Genomic DNA, 19,063 nt, shown 5'->3' with positions numbered 1-19,063 from the left:
AACAGGAATTTGTTGTCAAGAGAAGCATCAAAGATTTTGGTTTTAAAATCTTCAGAGAGGGGCTGAAGCCTAACCTAGGAATACCCGCGCAGTACAAAGGTTGAAGCTGCAGACCTGGTGGAGATCTGTGATGCAGCCGCACTTGAAGTGCCTGGCAACCTGTGAAGCCAGGGACAGCTCAGACACTACCTGAGATTTGCTGGGGGAGTCGGGCATGGAAGAAAGCAAGGAGGATGCCTGAGAGACCAAGTCTAGGCCATACTTGACCATGTGGGTCTGATAATTGACAGCCCTGAAAGCCAGCATAGAAGAGGTAAGCATCTTCTTCCCAAGTCTGTCCATGACCTTGCTGTCCTTACCTGATGGCAAGAATGAGGAGGAAGGTATTAGTCTGGACTGTCTGTCGGAGGCCACTGCAATCACTGCAGGATCTGCCATTGGTGGCTTAAGGGATCTGTGCTCATCAGGGACCTTGTAAAAGAGGTCAGATCTTTTGGGAATTCAGGGATGGGACTCTGGGGTCTTTGAGACTGATGCAAATACGTCTAGGTAAGCTGGAATCACAGGTGGGATAGCAGAGGAGGAGGGTGACTCCAACTGGCATAGTTCAAAGTATCTCTTGAACTTCAGTCATCAGAGTTGCACCCCACTTAAAATACTCCCTCATTTTAGGAATTGCTTCCCTAAAAAAATGTCTTCAGGGGGTAAATCTCCTTCTAGGGAGTCCTCATCAAGGGAGTAGTAATCCTTGGGGAAGCTGCGAGAGGTAGATAACAGATTCATCTGAGGAGGAAGAGGAGGAGTCTTCCTCCTGGGTGAGAGAGGGATGAATGGAAGCAGCTGAAGCTGGCCTGGGGCTGAGGACAGGCAATGTGGGAGCAGGAGAGCCTGAAGGCCTAACGGCCATAAAGGCTTGAAGCAAAGGCTGGGAAAAGATATGCCAGTCTGGATGGTCCACCGAGGAAGTCGATAGAGGTTTGTTGTTTTTGCTTCCTCTTAAGAGGAGTAGACTTAGAAGAGAAGACCTAATATCGGGAGTCTGGCCCACAGGAAAGGATTCAGTTTCTTGGATTGTGGAAGGCGTCTTGCAGAGCCTGGTTCCCTGTCTACATCGGCCAAAGCCCCGAGGGTAATCGCTGAAATCGCCAGTTCTATACGTCCCTCAACCCCTAATTCGGCGGCTGGCGGAATGTCCGATGACAGAGAAGCAAAAGTGGTAGGCCTTGCAACATTGGCCTTCATTTTTGGCAGCTCCACCTCGACAGCCGACTCTGGATCCATACGTAGGGCTAAAAGCTTTAATCTCTGGTTCTAGAGAAAGTTTTAAGGCAGCCAAATGACTACGCAGGGTTTTTGGTACGAACGACTGGCAGATGGCACAAGTGGGTGTGGTCGTGTTCCTGGCCTAAGCAGAACAAAGCTCATGCGAATCCTTGTGCGGAATCTGCCATTTGTACCTACAGTTCCTCATTCTAGCGGACATCGGCCAAAAAAATAACACCAAGTAACCAGAGCTCAAGCAAAATGAATATCCCCAACGGTGTACTTACCTTAAGGTGTCAAAGAGTGAGGAGCGAAGCGATCAATCTGACGTTCGACTGCGGCAGAGAAGTTCTGAGGCAGGTGTGTGAAGATGTCACATTTAAGGCCCATGGTTTATGACCCTGCGTGTGATATCCCACGCACCTGGCAGCAACCAGGCTTAAGCTTTTGCATAGGAGCTAGACGTTCAGGTCACCTGAGGCGGAGGATCCCACAGTAAGAATACTTCAACATGGGAATAGAAGGACATCAGCCATTTTGATACAATCGTTGGCTTATATATCATCCTACTGACACATCATCTAAAAAATACAGAGCTACTAAAGATTCTTTTATCAGGTTAGCGCTGTCCAACAGTATCCAAAATGCATCAGCTGATCTAACTTTCACCACCATCCCTTGGGCAAAAAAAGCATTCAGAAATTAAACAACAGACAGCAGCACCTTATAACCCACTGTCATCTCTGTGGACAGACACAAGGCGAGTAGGAAGGTACTGGGGAAATCGGGGAAAGGCTACCCGTGGTGTTGGTATGTCACTAGTGAACTGTAGGGAAAATATCAGCAAAGACAAACTGTGCCACACTCCAAGGTGGAAATTACATTCTGAACACTGCATAAAGTGAAAGACTAAGCTGTACAAACTACCCACTGCAGTTCTCTTCCTGAAGCATGGGCTACAGATAAACTGGCTAAATCTGACAGTGCTGTTTTAGAGTGACAATCCTACTTCTAGCAATTTCTACTAAGATCTGGGAACATAAGAGTAGATAACAGTATCCATAAAGCCTCATCTCTCTCTTCAGAAGTCTCAGGTACTGAAGCAAAACGGGTTATTAATTTTAAGAAAAAAATCCAATTCAGAGTATATAAGCTGGAGAAGTGCAAGTTGAGGCTATACTTGAAGGAAAGGCAAATGTAGGTTATCAAAGGTCACCCTACAGCTTTTGTCAGGTCAAACTGTACAAGACTATGGAGCATAGTCCTAATGAGGCCTGATGTACAAAAAACTGGGATACAAGTATTACATATTCAGCCAGTAAAATACTCCAAGTTCACAAGCAACTAAAACTGGCACTCCTTTTTCTAACACAAAAGAATGGCAGCTCTGTAAAAAGCTCTGCACACAACAAATACATTATGATCCGGTACCAACAGGAAAAAGTGGCAGTACTTTAATGCATACTGCCTTGGCAATGACCACTAAAAGAAAGGAAAATATCTAATAAAGCTTTAGTTTGTTCAGGTGTGAGCGATTTCTTAAGTACTTAGAGAAAAACACATGTTTTAACAGTAGGTCACAGATGAGCCTAATGGACTACCTATGCTGTTACTGTGGCATCACCAACGCCACAAAGCAAGATCCATTACTAGGCAGTATGATGCAAGAAAGTTGGCACGAAAAAAATTACTGTCTGTCAAAGGCAAGAGTACTCCATTTTGACAGTCACAAGCAGACAGGGAAAAAAACAAAAAAAAACAACATTAGGCACACAGAGCAGCAGAGTAACAGAGAGAGAGAAATGAACCACTTACAATATATCCCGTTTCCAACAAGGACTGAGGAGAGGCCTGCAAGAGAGAGGACTGAGATTAGAAAAGGTTTTAAAGCGATACAACCCACTTCCAAACACCACTGCAACACCCTCTCACTGCAAGCGACATCATAGCTGTGCATATCACACAAGAAAATGTATAAAAAAACACTTCTGTGAGCCACAGTTCCTACACCACTACCATCTGACAAAGTCCAATGGGACTGCGGTCAACAGAATTTTTAAGACATTAATTCAGTTACAACTGCATGTTGTACAATGAATTGCTGTGAACAAGCCAGGGATATGGCCCAAACTCTTAGCACACAGCACTTCACATAAACAATGGGGTGTTACCCACCTCATGACAGCATTATGCAGCAGTTCATATAAACAATGGGGTGTTACCCCACCTCATGACAGCATTATGCAGCACTTCACATAATGGGGTATCAACCACCTGATGACAGGATTTTTCTTTACTCTCACCTCCTCGAGCTTCTGTTTATTTGTAGTAAGAGCACAAATCATGAGAAAAGATTAGAGACAACACTCTACAAACGTGGCAAAGCACTACATACATTATGTAGCAATGCTCCCCACCACTTCCTGTAAGTGAGCATAAAATGGTGACACGGAATTCGTTGTGTAAGCATGGAAATGATCCATACTGTGAGGGAGAGACAATCTTCACACAGTTACGCTCCTTGAAGGTTCTCCTAGCACATACTGAAAAACAGAATAAACTGTACACAGAATAAAGACCAACTGTAGGCCCATCACTTTACAAAACATTAATCTACTACATTTAGTTCAATTAAAAACAAGCTTATATCAGCTTTGCAAAAATTCAGAAACCCAATGGCATACAATAAAATGCATCATTTTGAGTACTGGAAAGTGCATGCAATTAAGTGAATCACTGCTTTTTATGCAAATATAGAATACCAAATCCATCTAATTTGTAAATCAGTGTAATAGCACTATAAGGCATGAACGGTGTGCGCATATACCAGGGTGCCTACTTGTGCGTAGCGCATACAGGAGGGGATACTTCAACATATACAGAGGCCTGTACTTCAACTTCAGAGAGTCTTCATAGCTGAACAGAAACTTATCACCTCACAACTAACTGGGCCATAATTTAAGTGAGAGCAGTGACCCATTCAAGTGTGCAGTTACTAAATGGAAATGTATTTTTCCCCTAAAGCTCCATAAAATTATACATGCCCACAGGCTGGCCGTACTGCATTAACTCCCAATAGTATGGAACTGGACTAGGGTAATGAAGAATCACACTACAACCTCTTCCAAGAAACATCAGCTGCAAAACAAAACCCTTTTACGTTTCTTAAGGGATGATTACTTGAATGCACTTCTGCTACTACCAAATTGATCATATGCCATGTCAGTAATGCAACAGGTAGCACATTTGCACAATCAGTTGTTGGAAGACCACAATGTCGTGGGTTCTATTCCCACTCCAGGTAACTGGATTGCTGACACTGCAGTGCAATATTAGAGGGGTGATGTACTCCTGAGGGTATTGTCTTTTGGATGAGATAGTTACCAGAGGTCCCCATCTGCTTGGGTTGGTGGTAGCCCAGATGGCTGCAAAACATTGCACAGTACCTATCGAAAAGAGTAAGGTGAAGTTTCCCAAATGTCCTGGCCAAACTTCCCCTAGTATTAGAAAAATGTCTTTGGGTCCTACCTGAAAAGAAGCCACTAGCTTAACAGGGCTAACCTGGTCAACAAAGGATAAATAAATCATTAGAATATTTGAAGTTCAGCAGCCACCAAAGGACAAAACTGCAAATGAAACTACCATCAGGCAATTAATACTAGATTTTAAATATCTAAGAATAAAAACTATTTTCCAAGCATTCTTACACAACACGGAATCATTCTACACAAAAAATAAAACATTCAAAACCAAATTTCCAAGTTACTGTTTGCAAACGACTTAAAACTTGAAGAACAGAAACTACACAGAAATACAGAGAGATGTAACAAAGGCACGGGCCCTAAAAGCTAGACCTCTACAGAAAAACTACAAACATCTCCACAGTTACAAAGTAGTATGGAAAAAATATCCATTTTGTGCTAGCCAAACCCAACTTGCATGGTTTGAAAAGGTTTCAGTGCTAAATTAAAGACATATGCGCAGAGTTCATCCTATTCAGGGCCATAAACGTGCAGAACAGAATCCTGACATAAGCAGGCACTACTCTACCTCAAGGGAAATGCATAATGAAAGGTCAGTCAACCAATCAAATTAGCTATCTTTCCATCCATCCCTAGGAAAATTTCCACTCGATTACAGTAATTTCTAGGACTTGCTTTTATCCATCAGTGGATCAAAAAGGTAAATTGAATGGACTTCAGTCTGTTGGTGAGAAACACAGGCATCTGGTTACATGCATGCCATAATACTGTGCATCATGGGATGCACACACAAATTACCACAACTGATTCTGGTTCTTAAGCATTGCAGTAATAAAACCAGTCTACTGTTAAATCTCCTTCCTCAATTACACACATCTTAAGGCCATACCGCTGAACTGCTATGATTTAAACAAAGCACTAGGATTTTTGCACTTAGATTTAGCCTTGTTCCTTCTAGATTTACTGAATAACTTCATAAAGACAAAAATGCTTAAGAGCAAAAACAAAATATTCCACATCACTAACTACATACGGCCTCCTATAAAATTAAGTTCTAAACTATTCTCTCTGACCCTTCTATTATTTTTTAATAATCAGACAGAGGCTCAAGGCCAGCACTAAATCTGAAAGAAAAAAAATGTTTGGCCACCAAACCAGAACAAACAATGAAAAGGTGACTCCCTTCCAAAAGTCACTACCACCTACTATCTAGAACCAGCATTACTACTTTTTTCCACTTGCTATGTTTATTTCCAACATGCCAGCCTATCTTCCACCATCACAAAGGCACATAAATGGACTCTGGGCCAATTAAAATGCTTCTTCAAAATACCTCAAGTTCTCACTGTACTTAAAAGGTAGAGTATGAAGAAGACCACTACCCAAAAACAGCCACTGCTACACAATAATTAATGTAACAAGGGCACAAAGATTTTGCAGCTAATCCCAGCAACATGACAACTTGTGGTGGTTTGGGGATGGGGGAGGTGGGAGAGTGAGATATCTTTCAGGAACTAATGCAACATTTCTAATGAAATGTATTACTGTACACTTAAAAGTGCATTCTCACACCTCAATAGTGCATGGCAGCATATGGTGCGTTAAGTGCTAAGATGCATCCTGCCCTAGTAGATCCTTGCTTATTTGGGCCATTTTAAAATAAAAACGTTTTACTGAAATTATGGGCAATATAAATTTAGTGTTTCCCTCAGTGAGATCACCGGATCTACAGATTTGAAAAGACATCTCCACCCATGCATAGCATGTGACCATTAAAGTCGACACATGCTTCTTGCATTTTCCTGAGCTGATGCCACCTTCATTCCAAGTGGCACCAGTATGGGGAAAACAAATTTCATGGAGTATATTTTTAGTGGAGAGGACACTAAACATACATGCAATGGGGTGAAAATGCTAACAGGCACTTTATGTTAACACATACAGTGGTATAAAAGGTAACTCACTCAGTGTGAAACGCATTTTACTGGAAATGTTCCAGTTGTAACCTCCACAAATTCTATTTTTACTATAGCAAGACAAGTATTCCCCATACTGGATAACTTTCAAAGAGGCCTTCATGGTAAATGTTGGCATTTTCTGACAGCCCCAAACTCAGATTAATTCAGAATTTTTTCTAAACTCAGATTAATTCAGAATTTTTTCTAGCTCTGCATTTGGGGGTAACATGTACATCCATGGCTAGGCATGTTACAGTGTCATGCATCGGGTAATAAAGGTGTACTTTCCATTTTAACCCCAACGCAGTGAGAGCAAGCAAAATTTGAAAGACAGGAAAACAAAGCAGAATCTAAAATTTTAAACTTGCCATGCATACATGAAAATCTACAGACTACTGATGGACACACTTCCAAAACACAGGGTAATAAGAGGATAGGCAGCACTCAATGCAAAGACTGCCATGAAAATTAACTAATGTGGTGAATACAACAGCTAACTTCAGATGTCATTTAAAGTAGATAAACGTGGAGGAGCCTAAGCAGTAATCATTTAACCTCCCTTGGAGCTCAAAGACTGAAGCCAATGGATGTCCATTGACTGGAAACGCAATACAGGTAATCATATGATGGCACTGTAAACAGATGACAAAGTGGAGAGAGCAAAAGCATGCAATCGATTCACTTTTCAAGCAAACATCAGAAGCAGTTTTGCCTCTGTGATCACACTGAGTTCCAACTGTCTACTGCTCAGTCTACCTGAACATCAGACTCACACAGTAAGAGCCCCTTGATGGTAATGACTGCAACAGTGATCCAGTTGAAGAGCATCCAATGACATTAGGGAGGCAACACTAACGTGCAGCCTCACGTCAAGCAGCTCCAAGATGACTTGCAGCATTCCTTACACAACACTAAAAACTGCCTACAGCAATTTAAAGAAAAAAAAGCTAATAGCGTTTTCACCTCCAAAGCAGTAATCAAACCACTGTGACTCAAAAATATCAGTCAATATTACCAGAACTGTGCTAGTACAAACAAAACTATTTTGTACAACAATTAACCAGAGATAAAGACTGGATTAGCATATCCAATATCCTGTTAAAAACAACTTGAAATTATTTTAACTTGGACTTCTTTATAAAGTCAAACTTTTTTTTTTTAATCACATCGTACCCATAAGATCACAGCTCGAAATTCTTTACTCCGTCGTCTCCTGTTATGTCTAGTCAATTCTGACTAATCTACAGTCCTCCCACAGCTAGCCAAATTGAAGAAATCATAAGACTGTAAAGTTGGCAAGTAACCATATTAACTGACCACAACTGCCTTCCACCTCATCCCATTAACTGTCTTACAGGTACCTAATCTAAAAATCTCCACTCTCATTAAGACTGCCCGCAACATCCTCTACAGACCAGAAAGATATTCAGCTCACCCCATGAGAACTGTGTTCAATGAACCAACATTTCACACTTTGGATGCATACCCAAAAATCTAATCATAAAGGTGACTGTATATGCTGAGAAACTGTGGAACTCACTCCCAACAAAGATCAGAAATATATCCTGTCATCTACTGTTTAAACTCACCTTGAAACCACACCTATCAACATGGATGTTGTAATACCCCACTACTAAGCATCTTTCTTATTCTAATTATTTCCCATCTATACTTTATACGTCCAACAAAAACATTCCCAACAGAACAATCCTACTCCTGCACCAGAGTCGTTACCAAGTCTACTCCTTAGGCAGCCAAAATTAAGCATCAAACTCCTCACACTTTTGTCACCTGTTTACATACATTAAGTGAATAACTGTGTGGATAAAATATGCATGTCTCACCTCTCTCTCGCTCTCTCAGCTTTTCCTGGTTAGGGGTCGCCACAGCAGATCACCTTGTCCGCTCATGATTGGCAGTGGAGTTTTACGGTGTTGAGTTGCCAACCCAGTGCCCAAACTTCCACAGAAGGCACACACACGCACTCAAGCCTAAACCAATTTTAGCATGCCCAATCCACTTGCAGCATGTCTTTGGGGATGTGGGAGGAAACCCACACGACCACAGGGAGGACATGCAGACTCCGCACAGAAGACACCCCAGCCGAAGATCGAACTGGAGAGCCTCTTGCTGTGAGGCGACAACACTAACCGCTGCACCACCGCGGCCTCACCTGCGGTCTCTATAACTAAAATTGCAATGTGACTTTATACATAAACTGAAAAAAGTACAGTTTTGTACCTACCATAAATGTAGATGTCCGAACTGGATAGCATCTGCAGTCATAACAACTGGGTTGTCCTGTCGTCAGGCAGCCCTTCGGTCGGCCGGATTCCAAAGTCCGGGTCCGCCGGCTGATGTCGCACTTCACCCGACGTCATCTCTGTTGGTCTTCGGGTATAAAGGCATCAGCCGACGCCATTTTCCTCAGTGTTTCTTGCCCCAGATGCCAGTTGCCCTCTTGGAAGGCTAAATTTAGGTAAATGCCAATGTTTCCAAAAAGATAGAAGGCAAACACAAAAAATAAGCATGTATGTACATATATACAAACAAATACACCATAAGAGACTCCCCCCTGCCAGCTAGCTATTAGGAGTGTAAATACCCTAGGAGTACCACAGAGGGGAAGGAGGGAGGGTAATCCTGACTGCAGATGCTATCCAGTTCGGACATCTACATTTATGGTAGGTACAAAACTGTACTATGTCCTTCATGGATGCATCTGCAGTCATAACAACTGGGTAGAATACCATAGCCAACTAGGGGAGGAGGAAGAATAGATTATGGTGTGGTTAGGATCCCTTGCAGTACAGCAGTGGCAAACCCTGCTCGGGATCTGGAATACAGAGGTAAATTATAATGCTTGGCAAATGTATGCACGGAGGTCCAAGTAGCCGCCTCAATAATGTCCTTGGTTGCCACTCCTCGTAAGAAGGCTGTGGTAGTGGCTGTTGCCCTTGTAGAATGAGGCCTTATGTTCTGTGGAATTGGTTTTCCATGAAAGGAGTAACAGAATCGTATGCAATTTCCTATCCATTTGGAGATTGTCTGTTTGGAAATCGCTTTTCCTTCCCTTCCTGTTGCATAGGCTACAAACAGCTGGTCAGTTTTTCTGTTACTTTTTGTTCTGTCCAGGTAGTAGCGTAGCTGTCTATGTACATCCAAGGTATGCAGCATTCTTTCCCCTCTGTTTTGTGGGTTTGGGAAGAAGGTAGGTAGGTGGATTGCCTGGTTTAAAGACACTCTGGATACCACCTTAGGCATAAATGTAGGATTAGTCCTCATGGACACACTATCTTGGTGGAAGATTAGGAAGGGTTGTACTGCCATTAGGGCCTGAAGTTCCGAAACCCTTCTTGCTGAGGTTATTGCCAGTAGGAAAGCAGTTTTCCACAATAGATGCTGCAGGTCTGCTGTTGCTGCTGGTTCAAAAGGTGCGAGTGTCAACTTTTCCAGCACAAAGTTCAAATCCCAAGCTGGTAATGGTGGTTTCCTAGGAGGTTTTACATTCTTGATCCCTCTGAGGAACTGCCTGAGTAAAGGATGTGAAAAGACAGGTGGATCAAAGCTGTATTCTGCTGAAATAGCTGATGCATGTATCTTGATGGAGGAATAGGACAGGCCTGTATGTAGAAGCTCTGCCAAATACTCCAGAATGTTAGCAATGTCTATATTGGACACATCTTTTCCTCTTTCAGCACTCCAGATGACAAACCTTTTCCATTTTCCTGCATAGTTCCTTCTTGTTGAAGGTCTGCGGGCTTCAAGGATAATGTCTTCAACCCTTTGGGAAAGCTCTGGATTAGTTGCTGCTATGTGATGTTCCTTGCAGTCAGTTGCAAAGTTTTTAGGTTTGGATGCATGATGCTGTAGTTGTTCTGGGTTAACATCAAAGGCATCAGGGGTATTGGCCATATTTTGTCCCGAGACATGCTCCTCAGCAATGGGTACCAGTGTTGTCTTGGCCATTTTGGAGCTATCAGGGTTATCCTTGGACGTTCCTCCTTGATTTTTAGTAATACCTTGTGTATCAAGGGTAGAGGTGGGAATGCATATGCTGTCAGACCTTTCCAGCTGAAGGAGAGCGAGTCCACTTTCCATGCAAGTGGGTGGAACGTCCTTGTGCAGAATTTTTTGAGCTGGTGATTGAGAGGGGAAGCGAATAGATCTATCTGTGGCATTCCCCATTTCTTTGAGATGGCCTTGAAGATGTCCGGGTGTAGCATCCATTCGTGAGCATCCGAGGTGGTTCTGCTTAACATGTCTGCTAGAGTATTCTCCTTTCCTGGTACGAACATTGCCTGTAACTGGATGTTGTAGCTGAGCCAGGTTCCAAAGGTCCAAAGTCATTCTGCATAGGGGTATGAATGAGTGCCTCCCTGTTTGTTGATGTACCACATGACTGTGGTGTTGTCTGTCCTTATCATCAAATGTCCTGCTTTGAGGAATGGTCTGAATTTTTGGATTGCCAGCTTTACTGCCAGCATTTCTTTTAGGTTGATGTGCAAATGGAGCTGGTCCTGTGTCCACAATCCTTGTACGCATTTGTCCAGCATGTGAGCCCCCCATCCTAGGTCTGAGGCGACTGTTGTGATGGTTTGGCTTGCTTGATAGTTGTGGAAAGGTAGGCCTGGATTTGACTGGCATGCTTGAGCCCACCATAGGAACTCCTGTTTTAGGCATGGGATTAGAGGAATTTCTGCTTCTAGGCTGTGCCTGTGTTGGGACCATAAATTCTTTAGGTACCACTGTAGTTTTCTCATATGTAGTCTGGCATGTGGAACCAAGATTATGCAGGATGCCATGAAGCCCAAGGCCTGTAGAACTTTTCTTGCTGTTAGCTTGTTCTGTTTTGTTAGTGCCAAGAAGTAAAGAGGGAGTTCATTTTGTTTTTCTGCAGTTAGGAATGCCATTTGTTTTACTGTGTCCAATTCCGCGCCCAAGAATGTCCTTGTTTGGGATGGTATCAGCCTTGACTTTTGTAAATTGACTGTGTATCCCAGTGCTTGTAGCAAGTAAATGACCCTTTGTAAATCTGTTGTCAGCTTGCTTTTGTTGTCCCCCTGTAGCAGACAGTCATCCAGGTATGGATAAATTTGGATTCCCTGTAGTCTGCAGTGAGCGATTACTGATGCCAGGCATTTTGTGAATACTCTGGGCGCAGTAGATAAGCCAAAGGGCAATGCTGAGAATTGATAGTGCTCTGATCCTGCAAGAAATCTGAGGTATCTTCTGCAAATTGGTCGATGGGGACGTGCAGGTATGCCTCCTTGAGATCTAGAGTTACCAGCCAGCACTCCTTGCCCAGCATGGGAAGAAGTTGCTGGAGGGTCAGCATTTTGAATTTTGGGACAATGATGTATGTATTTAAGATGGACAGGTCGAGAATAGGTCTCCAGCTTTTTTCCTTTCTTGGAACTAGGAATAGTCTGGAGTAGAATCCTTTGCCTTGTTCTGTTATTGGCACTTTTCCACAGCTCTCATCTTTGTTAGTTGCATTATTTGCTGCAGAGCTTCTGTTTTTGATTTGGAGGCAGGTTTGGCATTCCTCTTTGACTGGTAAAGTGTGGAAGTGGAACCGGTATCCTTGGTCTATGGTTTGCAGAATCCACTTGTCTTTTGTGATATAGTGCCAGTTTGTCGAAAATAAGGTTAATTTTCCGCCTAATGGTGCTGCTATTTGTTCCCTGGTAGGCGGAGTTAGAATCAAGTCACTGTGCTGTTGTAGTGGCAGAGGCTGTGTCTGTGCCTCTGTTATTACCTTGCCACTGTCGTCCTCTGTAGGCACCCCCTCTGGATTGGTTTCTGCCTCTGGGACGTCTATTCCTGCCCCTTTGGGATCTTGTGGAGTCAGGAAAGGACCAATTTTTGGCAGGCCAGTTCCTGCTAAACCTTGGGGGTTGAACCTGCAAGAAATCTTTAACTGTTTGTACAGATTTTGCCTTTTCTTCCATTTTCTTCATTACCTGCTGGGCAGGTGTACCAAACAAACTGGCCTTATCCATAGGTGCATCTAATAACTTAGCTTTAACATGATCCGGTAAGACCTGTTCCTTCAGCCATGCATGTCTTCTTATCACTGTGCCAGTCATGGCTGATCTAAATGAAGCCACCAGTGCATCATAGCCACATTTTAAGGAATGGTTACTAACCTGTTGTATGTTATTTACCATTTCTAATATATATTTCTTATCTATAGAGTCATCAGAGGATAGCTTTTTAGTTAACTGATCAAGCATAAACTCTTGGTATTGTATCATGTGAAACTGACAATTTAAAGCTCTAGCTGAGAGAGTAGCAGAGGTGTAAACCTTTTTGCCCCATCTGTCTAAAGACCTGGCTTCCCTTTGAGAAGGAATAGGGTTTTTTGCTGTGGTCGAGGCTGCTGTCTTAGGCCCCTGGGATATGGTTTCGGGGACTGCAAGTGGGGCCTTGTATAAGTGGTGGTGAGTGTCTGGAACCCTGTAAAATCTGTCTGGTTTGACAGGGGCTGGAGGTAAGGAATCTGGTGCAGTGCAGACATCATTAAACGCATCGTCCACAACAGAGAGGACAGGAGGTATAGCTAAAGGTCTGTGTTGTGGTAGGTGCAGAAAAGTCCTAAGTCTTTCTGGAATCTGAGAAATCCTGTTCCTGCCATTGGAATTGTTCTCGCATGGCATGTAAGGTTTCCCCAAAGGAGAATTCTTCTGGTGGGGAAGCAGCTGGAATGGATTCTTCAGCATCTGAGTCTTCATAATTGGAGAAATGAGCCTCTGGCTGGTCTGTAATATCAGAGTCCTCCAGGAATCATCAGAGGACACAGGCTCGGGGGGCTCTGCTCTAGGTCTCTTTTCTGGGGGCTGAGAGGCCCTGTCTGGGTGAGATTGAGATCCCTTAATTAAGGATATTAAATTCTCTGCCAGAGTAAGCATTTGTGAACTAGAAGTGGGCCTAGTAGAGGGGGGCTTAACAGGCACTGATTTAGTAGATTTGGCTGCTTTAGCCCTGGCAAAGGCCTTAATGGACATGGCTGCAGGAGGCCTAGCAGCACCACGTGCTGGGGTAGAGACATCCAAAGAGATGGTGTCTGATAAGTCACTAGTAACCACTGTAGGTAAGATTTCTGAGGCCGTTTCAAGTAAGGTAGCAGGAGCCTCAGTAGTAGTCATTGATTCAGCTGTGCTTTGATCAGTTTTCTCGGTTTCGGCCAAAACCGAGACACTCGCGGTTTGCTTAACCATGGTTTCGGCCAAAACCGCGGACCGCGAGTGTCGGTCTTTTTCTTTGCGTTTTTTAACAATCTGGGTAGTCGGAGGATCCGACGGCATAATGTACGCAAAATCTGTGCCGAAAAACTGTTCAGCAAACTCCGACCGACGCCTAAGCGTTCGTCGGTTGAATGAGGCACAGGCTGAACAGGCTGCTACGTCGTGGTCTGGGCCTAAACAAGGCAAACAGTAAGAGTGGAAATCTTTATGAGGTATTTGTTTCCCACAAGTTAAACAGTTATTGACTTTTTCTGACATCGGCTGAGGCAAGAAAGAGTCCCCAACGGGGTACTTAGCTTTTAGAAGTCTTCGAAGTAGTATTCGGAAGTAGTAATCTCTGGATCTGACCGACCGGCACTTCCGAACAGCTTCTGCTTGGGCGCCACGGCAAGAAAGACTGAGGAAAATGGCGTCGGCTGATGCCTTTATACCCGAAGACCAACAGAGATGACGTCGGGTGAAGTGCGACATCAGCCGAAGCCGGACCCGGACTTTGGAATCCGGCCGACCGAAGGGCTGCCTGACGACAGGACAACCCAGTTGTTATGACTGCAGATGCATCCATGAAGGACATCAAAGCTGAAGGTTCTCCGCCTGTGTGGGACTTCCAGTGTGCTATAAATACTGCACAGAGTACTTAACATGGTGATCGACTGTTAAAAGTACAGTTGTGTAAGTACCATAAATATAGATGTTAGAGTGTTATTCACTGTTGCAGTCATTACAATTGGGTTATCCTGCTGGCAGGCTACCCGCAATTGGCCTGAATTCCAAAGTCCTGGTCCGGCGTCGGTTGCTGTCGCCTCATCCCGGACGTCAGTGCGCCAGGGGTATAAAAGAAGCAACAGACGCCATTTTCTTCAGTTTTACTTACCCCAGAAGTCAGCTGCCCCCAAAAGGGGAGGCTAATTTATGCCAATAAGCATGCATGCAGTAAAGTAAACTCTTCCTTCATCTACAAGCAAATTCACCACATAGGTTGTATAGAATAGAGAAGTACAGATAAGTCCCACAAAAGGAAAGGGGGATGGTGGGTGGGTAACCTGGACTGCAACAGTGAATACTATCGAAAATAATAAGTTATGCACCTACCATAACGTTCCATGTTAGTTGTCTTCTTCTCGCCTTCTTTCTTGCTGGATGGGTTCGGAGCCGATCCTCGGCTCAGACTCAGCCAATACTAAAGCTCGAGAGCTAATTCCACCGGCTCGAGGCTCCCCTATATCCCACAATGCTTGGCGGTAACTACTCAGATCTCGTTTGATAGCTATACCAAGCAACCCTAGTCTCCATAGAATGGAGTAGGGAAACCCACCTCAAAACAATCTGCGTAAAAAGTATCGCAGACCTCAGAAAGGATAAAAAAGAGGTGGAAGAACGTGTGGGAATGACGACTTCCAGAGGAAGAACACAAATTGAATTCCTGTTGGTCTGTCCAGGCTTGGGGGAAGGAGGGTGGGACGCAAGAAAGAAGGCGAGAAGAAGACAACTAACATGGAACGTTATGGTAGGTACATAACTTCTTAATGTTAAGTTGTCAATCTCGCCTTCATTCTTGCTGGATGGGACCGCGTCCCTAGCACCTTATCCCCGGTGGCCTATCGGAACAGACTCTTGAGAACAGTGGAACCAAAACTGGCATGGCTTCTGGAAACCATGTCCAATTTGTAATGTGAAATGAATGTATGAGGAGAAGCCCAGGTGGCTGCTGCACAAATGGAATCTATCGACAGCCTATCCTGAAACGTTACGGATGTAGCTAATGCCCTAGTTGAATGAGCTCTAGGTCTTGAGGGTAGTTTTTGATGTCATAGATGAAGGTAATTGTAGAGGTGAGCCATCTAGAGAGGGATACTTTAGTAACTGGAAGGCCCAATTTCCCTTCCGCATATGACAAACAATTGATTAGATTTCCTGAATTGTTTAGTCCTGTCTAAGTAATATCTAAGTTGGCGATGAACATCCAAAAAATGTAGCTTTTGTTCCGACCTGTTTGAATAGTTAGGGAAAAAGACGGGGAGATCAATAATTTGATTTAGGTTTATTTGAGAGGAAACTTTAGGCAAAAAGGATGGATTAGTATGGAGGGCTACCCTATCTTTGTGAAACACTAAGTAAGGAGGACGACTGCACAGAGCATGGAGTTCAGATACCCTTCTCGCTGAAGTTATAGCTACCAGAAAAAGTGTCTTCCAAGAAAGCAACTTCAGAGAACATGAAGCTGCCGGTTCGAAGGGGGGAAGGATTAAAGATGCCAGAACCAAGTTCAAATCCCATTGAGGCGGGGGATCTTTGATTGGAGGTTTGAGAAGAAATACGCCCTTTAAAAAGGCTTTACAGAGTTTGTGAGCCATGATGCTAGACTCTGAAACACCAACATGAAAATTAGATATGGCAGCCAACTGAACTCTAATGGTAGATGCAGATGATCCTAAATAAAAGAGTTCTGCTAGAAAGTCTAGAACAGACTGGATAGGTGCAGTAAAGGGAGCTATGTTTTTTGATGTTGCCCAAAAAGAGAAGCGTTTCCATTTGCTACTATAAATCTTCCGGGTAGAAGATTTATGAGAGGCTATCAAGATATCTCGGACCGAGCGAGATATTGAGGGAAGCCTGGCTAAGGTTGGAATCGGAGAAACCACGCTGTGAGGTTTAGAGAGGGCAGAGATTGGTGCAGCTGACCCGATTGGTGGGTTATCAGATCTGGTACTGGGTCCAGATGCCAAGGCTGCTCCAAAAGGTAACGATGAAGAAAGGGGAACCATATCTGTCGAGGCCAGTAAGGGGCAATGAGGATCATTGTCACTCTCAAGGCGATGGCTTTCTGAATTAGTTGAGATATCAGTGGAAAGGGGGGAAAGGCATATAGAAGTCCCTGGGGCCAATCGTAGACTAGAGCGTCTCTGGTAGGATGGCCTGGTAACGGGAAGAGAGTGAAGAAGTCGTGACACTTGCTGTTTTGGGGAGTAGCAAAAAGATCGCAGCAAGGCTGGCCCCATCTTAGGAATAATTCTTCTAGAACTGATTTCTTTAGAGACCACTCGTGGGGCATGAGAATTGCCCTGCTCAATTTGTCTGCAATAACGTTGGATTTCCCGGGAATGTGCGTTGCTATCAGAAAACGATGAGAAGAGATCGCCCATTGCCAAAGTCTGAGTGCCTCTCAACATAAAGGGTATGATCTGGTTCCGCCTTGTTTGTTGAAGTACCACACTACGGACATGTTGTCCGTTTGAATTGCAATAGTCCCAGTGGGAAGAGAGTCGTGAAGGGCTTGCAACGCTAAAAGCACTGCTCTCATCTCTAAGACGTTTATGTGCAAGTGGCACTCGAAAGGTTGCCACGTGCCTTGGACTGTCCTGCCCTGATAATGCCCCCCCCACCCGATCAGGGAGGCATCTGTTGTCACGGGGGGGGGGGGTGAAGGGTCTTCCTTGGAGAAGTTGATGTGATGTGATCCACCAAGACAGTTGATTCTTGCATGATTGAGTTATCAATATGGTATGGGACATCGGGAGCTGTTGAAAGGACCATTGAGTAAACAGAATCCATTGGAGGATCCTCATGTGAAAGCGAGCTAAGAGGAGAAGGGGAATAGCTGCTGCCATGAGCTCTAACACCTTCAAAACTAGTCTGGCTTTGACTTTATTGCATTGTAAGAGAAGGGAAACTTGGTTCCGAATGTCTGACACTCTGCTCTGTGAGTCTGGCTGAAAGATTGAGTGCGTCTAAGGTGGCGCCTATAAAGGTAATAGATTGACAAGGCAGATTTTTTCGAAATTTATCGAAATGCCTAGAGCTTGGCAAGATTGGATGGTGAAGTCCCTGGATAGAAGAAGCTGATGTCTGGTGGTGGCAGTAAGGAGCCAGTCGTCTAAATATGGAAACACCTGGAATCCTTGACGTCTCAAGTGAGCCGCGACCACTGCCATGCATTTGGTAAACACACGGGGGGCTGTAGTGAGACCAAAGGGCAGGGCCCTGAACTGGTAGTGACTGGCTCCCAGCCTGAAGTGGAGATATCTCCTGGAGCGTCTGTTCATCTTGATGTGGTAGTACGCGTCCTGAAGATCTATCGAGCACATCCAATTGTCCTGACCAAAGAAGGGTAAAATGGACTGCAACGTGACCATCCAGAATTTTGTTTTCCTGACATACTTGTTTAAGTAGCCGAGATCCAGTATGGGTCTCCAGTCCCCTGTTTTTTTTGGTGCCAAAAAGAATTTGGAGTAGATTCCGGATCCTTGCTGGTCTGCCGGGACTGATTGGATAGCTCTTTTTGATAGCAGCTTTGAAATTTCTAATGCTGCTTGTTCCCTTAGACCGGGTGGAACGTCTGGAAGGGATCTTTTGGGATGGGATGTGAATAAAGGGAATTTTGTAACCCTCGGATATGATCGACTGTACCCATTTGTCTTGAGTAAGGGAAAGCCAGGCTTTTGGGTACAGGGATATCCTTCCCCCGACTGCCTCCGAAGGTGGACAGCCGGGCAGCCCCTCAGGGATGCTGAAAGGGTTTGTCAGAGAACATTTCTCTGCTACCCTGGTTTTGCGGACCTCCTCTGCCTCTAGGGCGGCGTCTATTATTATTCCCCCCCTCTGCCTCTAGAGGGGAATCGGCCTTGTGCGTCAGATGAGACTCCCTGGAATTGTTTGCGGAACCACATCTTTCCTCCCCTCTGACCTTTAGGATAGGGTCTAGAAGGGGTAGAAAAATGGACTCCTACGGCAGAGAGAGTCTTACCTTCTACCTTGCACCTGGTCAATGTATCCTTCACCTGTGGACCAAACAAGGATGATCCATCAAAGGGAGAATTGGTGAAGGACGCCTTGAAAGGGTCCGCAAAGTTGCATAGCTGCATCCAGGCGTGACGTCGTAAGGCAACACCTGTGCCTGCGGCTCTACTCGCCCCATCTGCAGCATATGAGACCAGCCGCATGGAGGAGTTAACGATGGAATTCAGGGTTGCCAACTGGGAGTTCATTGTGTGTTTGAACCCCTCAGCTGTAGGATCCTTTATCAGTTCACCCATATTCTCGAGTAAATCTCTCCGGAGACGAGTGAAGTGGCATAAGTAATTCAGCGAACGCATTGAAAAGGTCGCTGATG

At 44.3% G+C, this 19,063-nt stretch overlaps 1 protein-coding gene across 5 annotated transcripts in view; it reads right to left on the bottom strand.

Annotated features, from left to right (window-relative positions):
- Window positions 1-19,063, bottom strand: part of FBRS (fibrosin) — a 1,655,257-nt gene that overhangs the window by 1,076,360 nt on the left and 559,834 nt on the right. For 4 of the 5 annotated variants that reach the window (XM_044086630.1, XM_044086634.1, XM_044086633.1 and 1 more), the window contains exon 4: window positions 3,079-3,114. The exons of the other annotated variant lie outside the window; for it this stretch is intronic. In XM_044086630.1, coding sequence (XP_043942565.1) covers window positions 3,079-3,114 — 36 coding nt within the window. The remainder of the gene's footprint in view (window positions 1-3,078; window positions 3,115-19,063) is intronic. 5 annotated transcript variants of the gene reach the window in all.

The sequence above is a fragment of the Protopterus annectens genome, chromosome 10.part0 (genome assembly GCF_019279795.1).
Source record: "Protopterus annectens isolate FY-2018-M chromosome 10.part0, PAN1.0, whole genome shotgun sequence".
Lineage (NCBI taxonomy): Eukaryota > Metazoa > Chordata > Ceratodontiformes > Protopteridae > Protopterus > Protopterus annectens.
Note: the sequence above shows the minus strand (reverse complement) of the source record. Positions and strands in the feature narration are given on the sequence as shown.